This window comes from Pseudophryne corroboree, chromosome 2, assembly GCF_028390025.1.
Source record: "Pseudophryne corroboree isolate aPseCor3 chromosome 2, aPseCor3.hap2, whole genome shotgun sequence".
In the NCBI taxonomy this organism is placed as follows: Eukaryota; Metazoa; Chordata; class Amphibia; order Anura; family Myobatrachidae; genus Pseudophryne; species Pseudophryne corroboree.
This window is the reverse complement of record NC_086445.1, coordinates 234,217,266-234,232,741: the sequence shown is the minus strand read 5'-3', so window position 1 is coordinate 234,232,741 and position 15,476 is coordinate 234,217,266. Positions and strand designations below refer to the sequence as shown.

The following is a 15,476-nucleotide window of genomic DNA, read 5'->3' as shown; positions in this document are numbered from 1 at the left end:
AAATGACAGGGGCGTGCAAGAGATGCTGTCGGTGGCCCGAAGAATTGCGGGCCACTTTCGGCATTCAGCCACCGCGTGCCGAAGACTGGAGCACCACCAAACATTCATGAACCTGCCCTGCCATCATCTGAAGCAAGAGGTGGTAACGAGGTGGAATTCAACCCTCTATATGCTTCAGAGGATGGAGGAACAGCAAAAGGCCATTCAAGCCTATACATCTGCCCACGATATAGGCAAAGGAGGGGGAATGCACCTGACTCAAGCGCAGTGGAGAATGATTTCAACGTTGTGCAAGGTTCTGCAACCCTTTGAACTTGCCACATGTGAAGTCAGTTCAGACACTGCCAGCCTGAGTCAGGTCATTCCCCTCATCAGGCTTTTGCAGAAGAAGCTGGAGACATTGAAGGAGGAGCTAAAACAGAGCGATTCCGCTAGGCATGTGGGACTTGTGGATGGAGCCCTTAATTCGCTTAACCAGGATTCACGGGTGGTCAATCTGTTGAAATCAGAGCACTACATTTTGGCCACCGTGCTCGATCCTAGATTTAAAACCTACGTTGTATCAAATTGTCAAGTCAAGCGGAACGTGACCCTTCAACATCTCCTCCTTCACATTCTCCCGCAACTGGGGGTGCGAGGAAAAGGCTAAGAATTCCGAGCCCACCCGCTGGCGGTGATGCAGGGCAGTCTGGAGCGAGTGCTGACATCTGGTCCGGACTGAAGGACCTGCCAACGAATACTGACATGTCGTCTACTGTCACTGCATATGATTCTCTCACCATTGAAAGAATGGTGGAGGATTATATGAGTGACCGCATCCAAGTAGGCATGTCAGACAGTCCGTTCGTATACTGGCAGGAAAAAGAGGCAATTTGGAGGCCCTTGCAGAAACTGGCTTTATTCTACCTAAGTTGCCCTCCCTCCAGTGTGTACTCCGAAAGAGTGTTTAGTGCAGCCGCTCACCTTGTCAGCAATCGGCGTACGAGGTTACTTCCAGAAAATGTGGAGAAGATGATGTTCATCAAAATGAATTATAATCAATTCCTCCGTGGAGACATTCACCAGCAGCAATTGCCTCCAGAAAGTACACAGGGACCTGAGATGGTGGATTCCAGTGGGGACGAATTAATAATCTGTGAGGAGGGGGATGTACACAGTGAAAGGGGTGAGGAATCGGAGGATGATGATGAGGTGGACATCTTACCTCTGTAGAGCCAGTTTGTGTAAGGAGAGATTGATTGCTTATTTTTTTGGTGGGGGTCCAAACCAACCAGTCATTTCAGTCACAGTCATGTGGCAGACCCTGTCGCTGAAATGATGGGTTTGTTAAAGTGTGCATGTCCTGTTTATACAACATAAGGGTGGGTGGGAGGGCCCAAGGACAATTCCATCTTGCACCTCTTTTTCTTTCATTTTTCTTTGCATCATGTGCTGTTTGGGGACAATTTTTTTGAATTGCCATCCTGCCTGACACTGCAGTGCCACTCCTAGATGGGCCAGGTGTTTGTGTCGGCCACTTTTGTCGCTTATCTTAGTCACACAGCGACCTTGGTGCGCCTCTTTTTTTCTTTGCATCATGTGCTGTTTGGGGACAATTTTTTTGAAGTGCCATCCTGCCTGACACTGCAGTGCCACTCCTAGATGGGCCAGGTGTTTGTGTCGGCCACTTGTGTCGCTTAGCTTAGTCACACAGCGACCTTGGTGCGCCTCTTTTTTTCTTTGCATCATGTGCTGTTTGGGGACAATTTTTTTGAAGTGCCATCCTGTCTGACACTGCAATGCCACTCCTAGATGGGCCAGGTGTTTGTGTCGGCCACTTGGGTTGCTTAGCTTAGTCACACAGCTACCTCATTGCGCCTCTTTTTTTCTTTGCATCATGTGCTGTTTGGGGACAATTTTTTTAATATGCCATCCTGTCTGACACTGCAGTGCCACTCCTAGATGGGTCAGGTGTTTGTGTCGGCCACTTGGGTCGCTTAGCTTAGTCACACAGCTACCTCATTGCGCCTCTTTTTTTCTTTGCATCATGTGCTGTTTGGGGACAATTTTTTTAATCTGCCATCCTGTCTGACACTGCAGTGCCACTCCTAGATGGGCCAGGTGTTTGTGTCGGCCACTTGGGTCACTTAGCTTAGTCACACAGCGACCTTGGTGCACCTCTTTTTTTCTTTGCATCATGTGCTGTTTGGGGACAATTTTTTTGAAGTGCCATCCTGCCTGACACTGCAGTGCCACTCCTTGATGGGCCAGGTGTTTGTGTCGGCCACTTGGGTCGCTTAGCTTAGTCACACAGCTACCTCATTGCACCTCTTTTTTTCTTTGCATCATGTGCTGTTTGGGGACAATTTTTTTAATCTGCCATCCTGTCTGACACTGCAGTGCCACTCCTAGATGGGCCAGGTGTTTGTGTTGGCCACTTGGGTCGCTTAGCTTAGTCACACAGCGACCTTGGTGCGCCTCTTTTTTTCTTTTCATCATGTGCTGTTTGGGGACAATTTTTTTGAAGTACCATCCTGCCTGACACTGCAGTGCCACTCCTAGATGGGCCAGGTGTTTGTGTTGGCCACTTGTGTTGCTTAGCTTAGTCACACAGCGACCTTGGTGCGCCTCTTTTTTTCTTTGCATCATGTGCTGTTTGGGGACTATTTTTTTGAAGTGCCATCCTGCCTGACACTGCAGTGCCACTCCTAGATGGGCCAGGTGTTTGTGTCGGCCACGTGTGTCGCTTAGCTTAGCCATCCAGCGACCTCGGTGCAAATTTTAGGACTAAAAATAATATTGTGAGGTGTGAGGTGTTCAGAATAGACTGAAAATGAGTGTAAATTATGGTCATTGAGGTTAATAATACTATGGGATCAAAATTACCCCCAAATTCTATGATTTAAGCTGTTTTTTAGGGTTTTTTGTAAAAAAAAAACCGAATCCAAAACACACCCGAATCCGACAAAAAATTTTCAGGGAGGTTTTGCCAAAACGCGTCCGAATCCAAAACACGGCCGCGGAACCGAATCCAAAACCAAAACACAAAACCCGAAAAATGTCCGGTGCACATCACTAATACATACACATAGTATACATAGAATATATATATATATATACATAGTATACATGCATGGGACGCAGTCAGCATACCGGCGTTCGGGAAGTTGGCAATTGGAATGTTGATGTCAGATTCCCTACATTGGTCGGAATGCTGGTGACAGGATGCCGACATGGTGGCGCTTCAAACCCGACTGCCGGCTCCCCGAACGTAAGTATGGCAAGGCTCTTTAGTGTCAGGCCACGGGAGGGGAGCGGATTTAGGTTTAGACTGCAGGGGGAGAGTTAGCCTGCAGGGAGGGGGGTGTTAGGCACCACCGGGGTGGGTTAGGCTGCGGGTGGGAGGGTTAGCTTTAGGCTACGGGCAGGGGGGGTTAGGTTTAGGCTGCGGGGGAGGTTTAGGCTGTGGGGGGAGAGTTAGGCTGCAGGGCAGGGTGGTGTTAGGCACCACCGGGAAGGTTAGGGCTAGGCTGCAGAGGGGGGGGGGGGATTTGGAGGGTAAGCTTTAGGCTACGCCGCGGGTATGTGGTAGGGGTTAGGTATAGGCAACACCGGGGAGGGTTAGGGTCAGGCTGCGGGAAAGGAGGGTTGGGGGGGTAGTAGATGAGGGTTAGTATACTTACCTTCCAGGTGTCAGGTAGGGATGCTGCTGTCGGTATTCTGACTGCTGACATCCCAAACGCCGGGATCCTGATACCATCCTGTACAGTACTATACACGTGTGTGTGTGTGTGTGTGTGTGTGTGTGTGTGTGTGTGTGTGTGTGTGTGTGTGTGTGTGACACACTGACAGGTGACTAACCATCTTTCCTGTGTTGAGCTCCTGCAATATCATTCTTCAGCCTGCTGCTCGTGTAGTGGTTGGTGTGTGGGGGTGGGGGGTGTCTGTGCTCTGATTGGCTGAGTGTCTGTAAGTGATGTGTCACTCAGCCAATAGGAGCACAGCAGACACTGCTGAGGAGTTCCTGCACTGATCAGGAATCTCCTCAGTGTTACAGCAGGGCAGAGCAGGGCGCGGCACAGCCTCAGCAGCTGAAATAGTGAGTATACAGCTTGTCAGTCACCAGCCCGACCCTGTCTTGGCCATGCCCCCGATAGTGGGAGGAGTTACAGAGCAGGGGGCCAACCTGGGATTAACTGTGAGGCATCAATAATTTTAGATAGGCCAGAGGGCGTGGCTATGGAGGGGTCCAGGGGCGGAGCCTCAGGATCATTCAGGACTGAGCCGGCAGAGTTTCAGAGTTCCGTGGTCAGAACTTTGGCCAGCCGGTTTGGGGTCCTGTGGGCCTATTTTCAATGGGGGCCCCATTGTTAATCTGGCCCTATATATATATATATATATATATATATACACACACACACACACACACACACACGTACGTACGAAAAAATATATATATTTATATTTTAAATTAGATTTTATTAATTTTAATTATTCTAATTGTTTTTACTTTATTAATGTGTCAGTGTGCATACAATGTTTTAATTTAAAATTATTAGAAATTAACTTAATTCACTTAATATAATTAATACTGTAACTGTTAATAGTGTTTTTCAGGAATGTCCAAAGAGTGCTGCCGTTCCACTGCCAGTAAAGAACAACAGGCAATGGCTTCATCACAGCCAGTTGAAGGCTCAGAAACACAGGATCAAAATCCACAGGAAGAAGAAGACCCAGATGAGGGACCTAGCGTCTGAGCTCCTAACTTCAGCGAAGAAGAAAGTCTTGCACTCATCAATTCAGTAATTATGCACAGTTCTCTTCTATTTGGGCCACAGGCAACAAATGTCCAGCTCAAGAATTCAACTTGGGAACAGATTGTCAAAGCTGTGAAGGATGCTGGAGGAAATTATAGGAGCTTAGAAAGCTGCAAGAAAAGACTTAGAGATTGCAGACGGATGACTCAACTGAAGATTAATTCAAAAAATAAAAAATTGATGGAGTGGGAAAAGAAAACAAAGGAGTACTTCCTGTTGGTTGAGGAAGAAAGTTCATCCATGAGGGAGAAGGTGCAGAAAGGTGATACTCAACACAAGAGAAAAACACCCCATAAGAAAGGACAATCCACCTTGAGTGAAGTTTTACCCCAAAAAAGAGACAAATACTTTTCTCTCCTGGCAAGGGCGATGAAACACAAAGTACACAAGCTGAAGGGCCTGCGGGAGACATCAATATTGCCATGCCTGCGGGAGAGTCCGATATTCCTATGAATGCAGGAGAGTCCGGTATTCACAGGCCTGTTGAAGAGTCTGATATTTACATGCCAGCTGAAGAGACCGATATTGCCATGCCTCTTGAAGAGTCCACGATTTCCATGCCTGCTGAAGAGTCCGATATTGGTAGGCCTACTGGAGAGTCCGACATTGCAATGCGTGCTGGAGAGTCCGACATTGCAACGCGTGCTGGAGAGTCCGAGATAGCCAGGCCTGCTGGAGAGTCCGACATTGCAATGCAGGCTGGAGAGTCCGAGATTGCCAGGCCTGCTGGAGAGTCCGACATTGCTACGCGTGCTGGAGAGTCCGAGATTGCCAGGCCTGCTGGAGAGTCCGACATTGCAATGCGTGCTGGAGAATCCGACATTGCAATGCATGCTGGACAGTCCGACATTGCAACGCGTGCTGGAGAGTCCGACATTGCAATGTGTGCTGGAGAGTCCAAGATTGCCAGGCCTGCTGGAGAGTCTGAAATTGCAACGTGTGCTGGAGAAGCCGAGATTGCCATGCCTGCTGGAGATTTGCATATTGCCGACCATTTCATAACACTGAGCATAGAAGATAGTGATATTGTCACACCAGCACATGAAGACCAGGCCCATCATGACACACATGGAGAAAATATTCAATCCATTGGACCTGTGATTCAACAAACCGCTGCATCTGAACAAACATTAACAGATAGGGAATATATGGAACATACATTTTCAATAATTACCCATGAAGTTCAAACAGTGTCACTGAGGATGGGTGAACTTTATTCAAGACTGTCACAGAGAATGGACCAGATTCAAGCGTGTACATGCCCAGTTGATGATCACAATTGGGCAAAGTATTGACTATTTATCCAAAAGACAGGCTCAGTGGAATACGCTGTTGGGTCAGTTTCATTTGGGATTACTGCACCTCCTTAGCTGGCAGCAACAAGCAAATGTGAACACAGCACTGATTGCCACTAACCTTCATCAAATGGCTGAATCTGGCAGAGGATCAGCTCAAGACAACACTACGACCACACCAGAACATGTGCAAGAAACATCAACTCAGACTGATGCTTTTGAACCTTTCAGAACACCCCCATTTGACTTTGAACTGTTGGATAGGATTCAAGAAGCATATGACAGATGGAGAAACTATACACATCCCCCTGATCCTGACCCCGATCAAGAAGATACATGAATGTAACCCTAATGGAAATGAATGTACCCCTAGTGGATATTAAAAATTTGTAAGCAATATAATTCAAGAAATACAATACACCCACACCTTACAAATATAATTACAATATTTTTTTTTAAATATCTATAATAAAATAATAATATATTTAAAATATACTTTTTTAAACCCATAGGACCAAAGACAGTCTTGAACATAGCATGAAAGCAGCAGAGTGGACGGTAAGTATAGCTTAATTTTTGGTTCTAATTATTGATGAGGGACATGTGAAGTGTATAGTAATGTTATTATGGGATAATTTCATATGATGATTAAATTGTATACATGCAGTATCCTACTATTAGTAAATAAAATAGGGATTTTTAAATAACATTAAAACTTAAACATTGACAAATATGAAATAACACCTGAATACACATTAATCGCTACGTGATGACTATTAAATGATTAGTATAGTTTTTAATTTATTTAAGCTGTTTGAGGATCTATTATATAAGCATATATTGCTTCCCTTTCCCAGTCTGTGTAGTTTGTGGACCCCTTTATGGTCCACCAAGTGACCATGCTCTTCTCCAGTATAGAACTCTCAGTCTGTCAGTGTGTGGCTTCCTGCAACCTACATCACCCTCTTAACATCATGTCACTGCCACTGTCATATGCAGACCTGTGTTCCCCCAACATATCATGCATGTCATGATATAGTCTGTGCTGCTGGCCCATCCCTAGGGTTGTGATGGGTGTGTTACCCACACAGTCTTTGTTCACAGATTATAAATCATATATGTACCAGGTATGTTGTCAATTGGACTATGCATTTGTCCTTTATCCTGATATAATCTTTTCTCCTATAACCATCGAGTCCCTCTCATTTTTGCATTTTATATATGTAGCTTCGTAACATTTTATACCAAAAAATCAGAATTGAATGTTAATATGTTCATGTAAAAACATCAAAAATATTAAACTATTCATGTATGTCCTGAATCTGTCTTTTGAGATTTAATTTTCAATATACTCTGAATATTTATTCTGAAAATTTTTAGGGGATAGCAGGAAAATTTAAAAATCAGTACATGTGTGTGTGCTTTACTCCAAACAAGTGCACAATATGAATAATTATAACCGTATAATAAGAAATATTTTAGGATGTGATATGTAGTGACATGAGATTATGCTAATTGTTAAATGATAGACATAACACTACTGTGTCTGCAGAGCTGCAGACATTGTTAAATGAATACAAAATATATTAAGCATTGAAATAATATGCATTGTCCGTATTTAAAACAAAATGTGCATTTGCATGTCTACATTAGTGGGTCATGTTATAGCATCACACTATAGAAAAATGTATTTAATCAGGCCTACTATTTTAATATATATTCTGGATGTACTAGTTATATATTTTTATAAAACATTTTTTTAAATAAAATATATATAATATATTTATTAAATAATATTACCATTTTTTACGACTATTGACATTATACTGTGATTTATTAAAAGGAATACATTTATTTTAAAATGATTATGTATGCATTGAGATTTTCTTCATATTTATTTTTGTATCTACTAAATACTTTTCATGTTTAGTAGCCCATAATAATCAGATATATATTTGAATGTTATAGTGTATTGAATGTTATATATATATAGCATTAGGTTTAAACTTATTTTCAAAATATTGAAAATATTTAATGAAATCATTATTATTTTTTATTGATTTAATTTTTGGTATTTTGGCTTTTCATTCAGAATAACATCATTGACACTTGTGGATGTACCTCTGCACAGAACAAACTGCACGGGCTCAATGGATATATGTTGAAATAAAAATCATTTATGCTAAACATTCATATTATCTTTTGTTGATTATTTTGAAAGTACTGTGCGGAAAATACAGTTGAAATGTTTGTAAATTTTTATTGTTTATGCAGTTGTATACATTGAAACTTAGACGTATGAAAAATAATATGGACTACTTATACAGTTCAGGATCCAACAACTATAGATCTTTCATAACGGAAAACATTATGTACTAAAAATGCATTACTGAAGTCCACGTATAAATATCACACGTAACATGATATGTTAACAGTTGTTGGTGCATTGATATTGCATGAAAATGTGTATATAAAAGTTATATGTATGTTTGAGTACATTTTCAAGTAATCATTCCTCTGTAGATAGACATATCTTTGAAGTTTCCTTGTTGAACTTCCTTGATTTCTGTATTCTTTCAAACTGTGGATATATAAAATTATTATATCATTAATTATTTTAAAAAAAATTTCATGGAATGTAAATATTTTATTTTTAAACAAAATTAAAAAAAATTAATACTTATTAAAATATATTTTTTTCATATCACTGCGAGATGACTGTATCATTATATTTCTATTATATATAAATATTACTATTATGTGGAATATACATGGGATAAATAATGTTAATAAAGCTATATACAGTAAAGTTTTTCTTTCGAAATAATATTGCTGTATAACTTGGCAAATTAAATCCTGTCTTCAAGAGCAAAAAAAAAGGTAACATCAGCAAAATATCCGCTATCAGTTAAGAATTGATTTAAATGTACCATTGAGTAATGAATATAACAGTGAAATGTAGAAGTTTGCTGGGAGATTTGAATCTGTTGGTAATTTTTTAAGACTACAGTTGTGGACCTATTCTGTATCCAATGGCATACTCAGACACTATCAAGTAATAAATATAATGTTGCACAATCAGGACTTCAGTTAATGTAAGAAAAAAATAAAAATATTAACATGGTAACTGGGGTCGAATCGCAGATTGGACAACAAGGAGGTATACTGTCTGCATGGTTAAATAGGGATTATAGAATTCCTCCATTTTAATAGATGCTGAACATTATATTAGAGAGATATATATATAATTTCTTTTTTTATATTAAGCATATCACCACATATGTAGATGTAGTAGACATACTTAACAAATCTGATTCCAATTGATAATTGCATTATAATACTAAAGGGTATAGTCTGAACAAAATGGAAAGGGTGGAGAAGTGAGACAATGGACAAGGTGGACATGGCAAGCAACTGTTGAATCCAACATACCTGTAACCTTGCAAAATAAAACGTAACTGAACTTTTTGGAAGGAAGTATAACTATTATAAACGAGGAAGGAAATAAGAACTCAGTCTAAACGTAGATGGAAAGCTATGACCCGGAGATAATCCATACTGGGACAATTCCTAGCTGGTCAACACATCGCTGGATAGCTTCTTCCCTGGTTTTTATCTTGCGCTTCGTTGGGGTTCTCAGGTCATTGGCATTTACTTTTTCTAGGAGTATAGTTGTTACCTGCTGTTCTTTGTGAAAACATTCAATAACACGATAAACTCCTAATTTATTTTCGCCAAGGATGGTATTCCATCTTTTATGCCATCCTTCCAACTTGTTCTGGGTTCCTGGAACGCCTACAAGGATATTTTCATGTTCTGACCAAATATTTGGTGGAAATAGTGGGGGAGATCTGGTCTGACTTTGGCCTGTTCTAATACGACCTAATACATAGGTCTCCTCAAAGTAATTTACGACTGGTGCGGCATTTTATCTTTCAATTCTTCAAATGTTGCAGGAATATCTCCAGATGGGAGAAATGCAAGGGCTTGCAGGTGCCTCAATAGCATTGAAAATTCCATATCTTTGCCATATTGGGTGGCAAGTCCTGATGATTGTATATTGCACCAAATATTTTGTTCGAAATGGAATAAACAACATTTGTGAGTGCTGGACGGGAAAACACGTTTGGATGCTTGGATAGCAGAGTTTTCAAAGTCTGTTAGAATATACATAGGTGCAAAATCTAAATTAAATTGTCCAGCATATTCCTGCAAATCTTCCAGGAGGCGGACATAGCAGTCCTCAGTCTTACTACTTAACAATGAGTAGACTAGAGGCAAAAAATGCTGTGTTTGGTCTTCAGTGCCAACCTGAGCGTGAATGGAATATATCTGTCGAAATAGGGTGGGACAAGTCTTGAATGTTCCATCCATCACCCAGTATGAGGCCTCATACAGCTTTTTAACATTCTCCTCTGTCGTAAATAGCAATGTTATTTCATTATGAAAAACACTGTCCTTCACTAGAAATTCCACGCCATTTATAAAGGCTAGATTTGGAGGGACATCTATCTTCTCCAAGGTACTGGGCTCAACAGGGAAATCATCTCGCCTTGCCAATTTGACCATTTGACGGAGGGCATCCCTGTTTGGCAGATATGTCGCACTTGTCGATGGCATCTGAGACGTTACCTGTTGGATGATTTGTGCAGGGGGAACATTACTTTGCTTTGCACATTCTTCAATAGACGCTTTCGCGATGTTGATAACCGTTTTTTTATGGTCGAGGAGGATGGTTATGGTCTCCATGGATATTCAATTGGTGCTGTCCATTAACAATGGTGGTCTTCGCAAAACAAGGACAATAGCTTGTCTTGCGCTCTGTGCAGTGCCAGTACACTACATCAAGACGCTGCTTATTCTTTGCGAGAAGGTATCCGTCAACATTTAAGAGCATTCCTCTATGAGAAGGAACCAGGATACAGTCCGCTTGATTAGCCATTGTAGATAACCTGAAATATTTAAATATTCCAAAATCTTAAATACAATAGATGTGGGTGATGGTTTGGTGGCGAAGGGTTTTATAAACTTTAAGATGGGAGGGTTTTTTTTTTTTTTTATTCTGGCCAATTATTGTGCTTCTACAGTATTTAAATTAAATAACCTTGTGATAGTTACCTTTACATAAAATAACCTTGTGACCTTTAAGTTTTGAAGGAGTCACAGGGTTCATTGACAATACGGATGATTTATATCAGACACTTTGACGCCAGTAACAAACTTTAAATGAACTTATATGATAAAGAGGCCTAAGTGCTTTTTTAATTGCATTGAATACTGTCCTTATGTTTTTGAAAAAAAAAGGTTTACTCTGGAACCTGGAGAACAAAATAATGGGATTTGTTATACCATAGTCCACATGGAAATGCTGGTGGCAGACACAGCTGTATTGGAGGGTGACTTTCTAGTTGTTAGCATCTAGGGGTAGACAGCTTGGTATAGCAGGGAATGGGGGAACATTAGGTGGAGTGATGCTTAAGTGGTAATAGGGAAAACTTTGGCTAGGTGGACGGGTGTAGCTAGAGTGTTGTTGAAGGTGTTGGTGGCATTTTGGTACCTGTAGTGCCACGGGAAATGCTGCCGGGAGCCACGGCTAGATTAGCGGGTGGCGGTCTGGTCTGGACAGCAGCGTCTAGGGGTACTAGATGGCTAGGGATAGCGGGGTGCTGGTGACCATTGGATGGAGGGTTGTTAAGTGCATATAGGGGAAAGTTTGGATAGGTGTAAGGATGTAGATAGAGTGTTAGGAAAGGTTGTTACAGCATTTTTGCACCTGTAGTTCCATGGGGAGTGATGCAGGTCGAATACTCTGTATTAACAGGTGATGTTTTAGGTGGCAAGGTATAGTGATAAATGGATAGCTGGATTTAAAACAGAAAGGAAGATAAAATACACGATAGAGAAATGGGTAAAGTGGTGAAAAATGTATCTTGTGGACTAGGTGAACATCGATTGTCTACTGTATCTGTGTAAGATATAGATTTTGCTAATATATGGAAATAATCAAAGGAAAAAAATATTTTGCTGGGTGTTATATTAGTGTCGTTTTGATATGGCTGAGAGTTAACAGGATTGATTTACAGTGACTTGCGATTGACCTTCTGTTAACTGATGCCCGGTTTCTTTGGACCTGTCATCGTCTTGATAAATTACGTTACTGATAATCGCAGAGTGTAAAGTGGGGTGATGGGAGGTTCATGGGTGTTCAGAAAAACTTTAGTTAATGATAATAGCAGAGTGCAAAGTGGGGTGAACTAACGTTCAGGAGTGCTCAGCACCAGTAACAGGGGGTTAAAGTAGGGAGAAAAGATAACCATGGGTATGTATTAATAGGGTAACGGTGTAGGCGGCATAGGCGTGCGCAGCACATTTTATTAGGGGGTGCACGACTGGAGTTGCGTGCATAGCCCCACCTACTGGGCGTGACTAGCCCGCCTACTGGTACCTAGCCCCGCCTACTGTATGTGACTAGCCCCGCCTACTGGGCGTACCTAGCACCATATATTAGCAGTTAATGCAAACGAAATAATACAGGGAATTTGATTAAATAGAGTGTACAGTGAGGGCTGACAGAGGTTTATTAAACCTAACAATCTGTAAGCCTGGGACCTCGCTGACATCTGGCAATAGTGCGAACGCTTTCATTGCAGAATGGCTACAGAAAAAAATTGTGCAGTTTTAGAGCAGCTCAAAACCTACTCAGCGCTTGAGATCACTTCAGACCTTTCAGCTCCGTATTTGATGTCACAAACACACCCTGCGTTCTCCCAGCCACGCCAGCGTTTTTCCTGACATGCCTGCGTTTTTCTGCACACTTCCTGAAAACGGTCAGTGGCCACCCAGAAACGCCCACTTCATGTCAATCACTCTGCGGCAGCCTGTGCGACTGAAAGGCATTGCTAGACCTTGTGTGAAACTACATTGGCCGTGCTGAAAGTACGTCGCGCGTGCACATTGCGCCGCATACATGCCGCCGCATACATGCCGATTTTTTGCCTCATCGCTGCAATTTCAGCTAGCGATCAACTCGGAATGACCCCCGTAGTGAGTGCCGACCACCAACTATCTGTATATATACACACACAAAACTTGCGAGGAAAAAACAGTGGCACGCGGAGGCTTTTAAAGGTGCAACTAATATGTTAAAATTAGTGATGTTCACCGGAAATTTTTCGCTTTTGGTGTTTTGGTTTTGGATTCGGTTTACGCGGCCGTGTTTTGGATTCGGACCCGTTTTGGCAAAACCTCCCTGAAAATGTTTTGTCGGATTCGGGTGTGTTTTGGATTCGGGTGGTTTTTTTACAAAAACCCCTCAAAAACAGCTTAAATCATAGAATTTTGGGGTCATTTTGATCCCATAGTATTAGTGATGAGCGGGTTCGGTTTCCGAGAAACCGAACCCCCCCGAACTTCACCCTTTTTACATGGGTCCGAGCCATACTCGGATTCTCCCGTATGGCTCGGTTAACCCGAGCGCGCCCGAACGTCATCATCCCGCTGTCGGATTCTCGGGAGATTCGGATTCTATATAAGCAGCCGCGCGTCTCCGCCATTTTCACACGTGCATTGAGATGATAGGGAGAGGACGTGGCTGGCGTCCTCTCCGTTTATATACTAATACTAGTAGAAGACAGTTGATCTGATTGCTTGTTTATTACTATAATTGTGGGGAGGATTGGGGAGCAGCTGTTAGGAAGAGTACAATGCAGAGTTTTGCTGATAGTGACCACCAGTTTTTTATCCGTTCTCTGCCTGAAAAAAATGCTCCATACCATATCTGTGCTCAGTGTGCTGCATGATATATCTGTGCTGAGTGCTCACACTGCTTAATTGTGGGGACTGGGGAGCAGCTATAGCAGGAGTACAGTGCAGAGTTTTGCTGACAGTGACCACCAGTATACGTTTGTCTGCCTGAAAAACACTCCTGTGGTGCCTTTTTTTAGACTAGTTTAGCAGTTTGCTGACAGTGTCCACCAGGTCCAGTATACTGTATATAGCAGTACGGTAGGCCACTGCTGTACCTACCTCTGTGTCGTCACTCGTCATCCATTAAGTATACTATCCATCCATCTACATTGTATACCTGTGGTGCCTTTTTTTTAGACTAGTTTAGCAGTTTGCTGACAGTGTCCACCAGGTCCAGTATATAGCAGTACGGTAGGCCACTGCTGTACCTACCTCTGTGTCGTCACTCGTCATCCATTAAGTATACTATCCATCCATCTACATTGTATACCTGTGGTGGCTTTTTTTTAGACTAGTTTAGCAGTTTGCTGACAGTGTCCACCAGGTCCATTATACTGTATATAGCAGTATGGTAGGCCACTGCTGTACCTACCTCTGTGTCGTCACTCGTCATCCATTAAGTATACTATCCATCCATCTACATTGTATACCTATGGTGGCTTTTTTTTAGACTAGTTTAGCAGTTTGCTGACAGTGTCCACCAGGTCCATTATACTGTATATAGCAGTACGGTAGGCCACTGCTGTACCTACCTCTGTGTCGTCACTCGTCATCCATTAAGTATACTATCCATCCATCTACATTGTATACCTGTGGTGCCTTTTTTTAGACTAGTTTAGCAGTTTGCTGACAGTGTCCACCAGGTCCAGTATACTGTATATAGCAGTACGGTAGGCCACTGCTGTACCTACCTCTGTGTCATCACTCGTCATCCATTAAGTATACTATCCATCCATCTACATTGTATACCTGTGGTGGCTTTTTTTTAGACTATATTAGCAGTTTGCTGACAGTGTCCACCAGGTCCATTATACTGTATATAGCAGTACGGTAGGCCACTGCTGTACCTACCTCTGTGTCGTCACTCGTCATCCATTAAGTATACTATCCATCCATCTACATTGTATACCTGTGGTGGCTTTTTTTTAGACTAGTTTAGCAGTTTGCTGACAGTGTCCACCAGGTCCATTATACTGTATATAGCAGTACAGTAGTCCACTGCTGTACCTACCTCTGTGTCGTCACTCGTCATCCATTAAGTATACTATCCATCCATCTACATTGTATACCTGTGGTGGCTTTTTTTTAGACTAGTTTAGCAGTTTGCTGACAGTGTCCACCAGGTCCATTATACTGTATATAGCAGTACGGTAGGCCACTGCTGTACCTACCTCTGTGTCGTCACTCGTCATCCATTAAGTATACTATCCATCCATCTACATTGTATACCTGTGGTGGCTTTTTTTTAGACTAGTTTAGCAGTTTGCTGACAGTGTCCACCAGGTCCAGTATACTGTATATAGCAGTACGGTAGGCCACTGCTGTACCTACCTCTGTGTCGTCACTCTTCATCCATTAAGTATACTATCCATCCATCTACATTGTATACCTGTGGTGGCTATTTTTTTGACTAGTTTAG

At 42.1% G+C, this 15,476-nt stretch overlaps 1 protein-coding gene across 1 annotated transcript; it reads left to right on the top strand.

Annotated features, from left to right (window-relative positions):
- Positions 1-4,591: 4,591 nt before the first annotated feature.
- On the top strand, positions 4,592-8,617 carry LOC135050684 (uncharacterized). The gene is made up of 3 exons (XM_063957094.1): positions 4,592-6,480; positions 6,604-6,649; positions 8,184-8,617. The coding sequence occupies exon 1, from the start codon at positions 5,219-5,221 to the stop codon at positions 6,089-6,091; it is 873 nt and encodes a 290-aa protein (XP_063813164.1). The 5' UTR covers positions 4,592-5,218; the 3' UTR covers positions 6,092-6,480; positions 6,604-6,649; positions 8,184-8,617.
- The last annotated feature ends 6,859 nt before the right edge of the window (positions 8,618-15,476 follow it).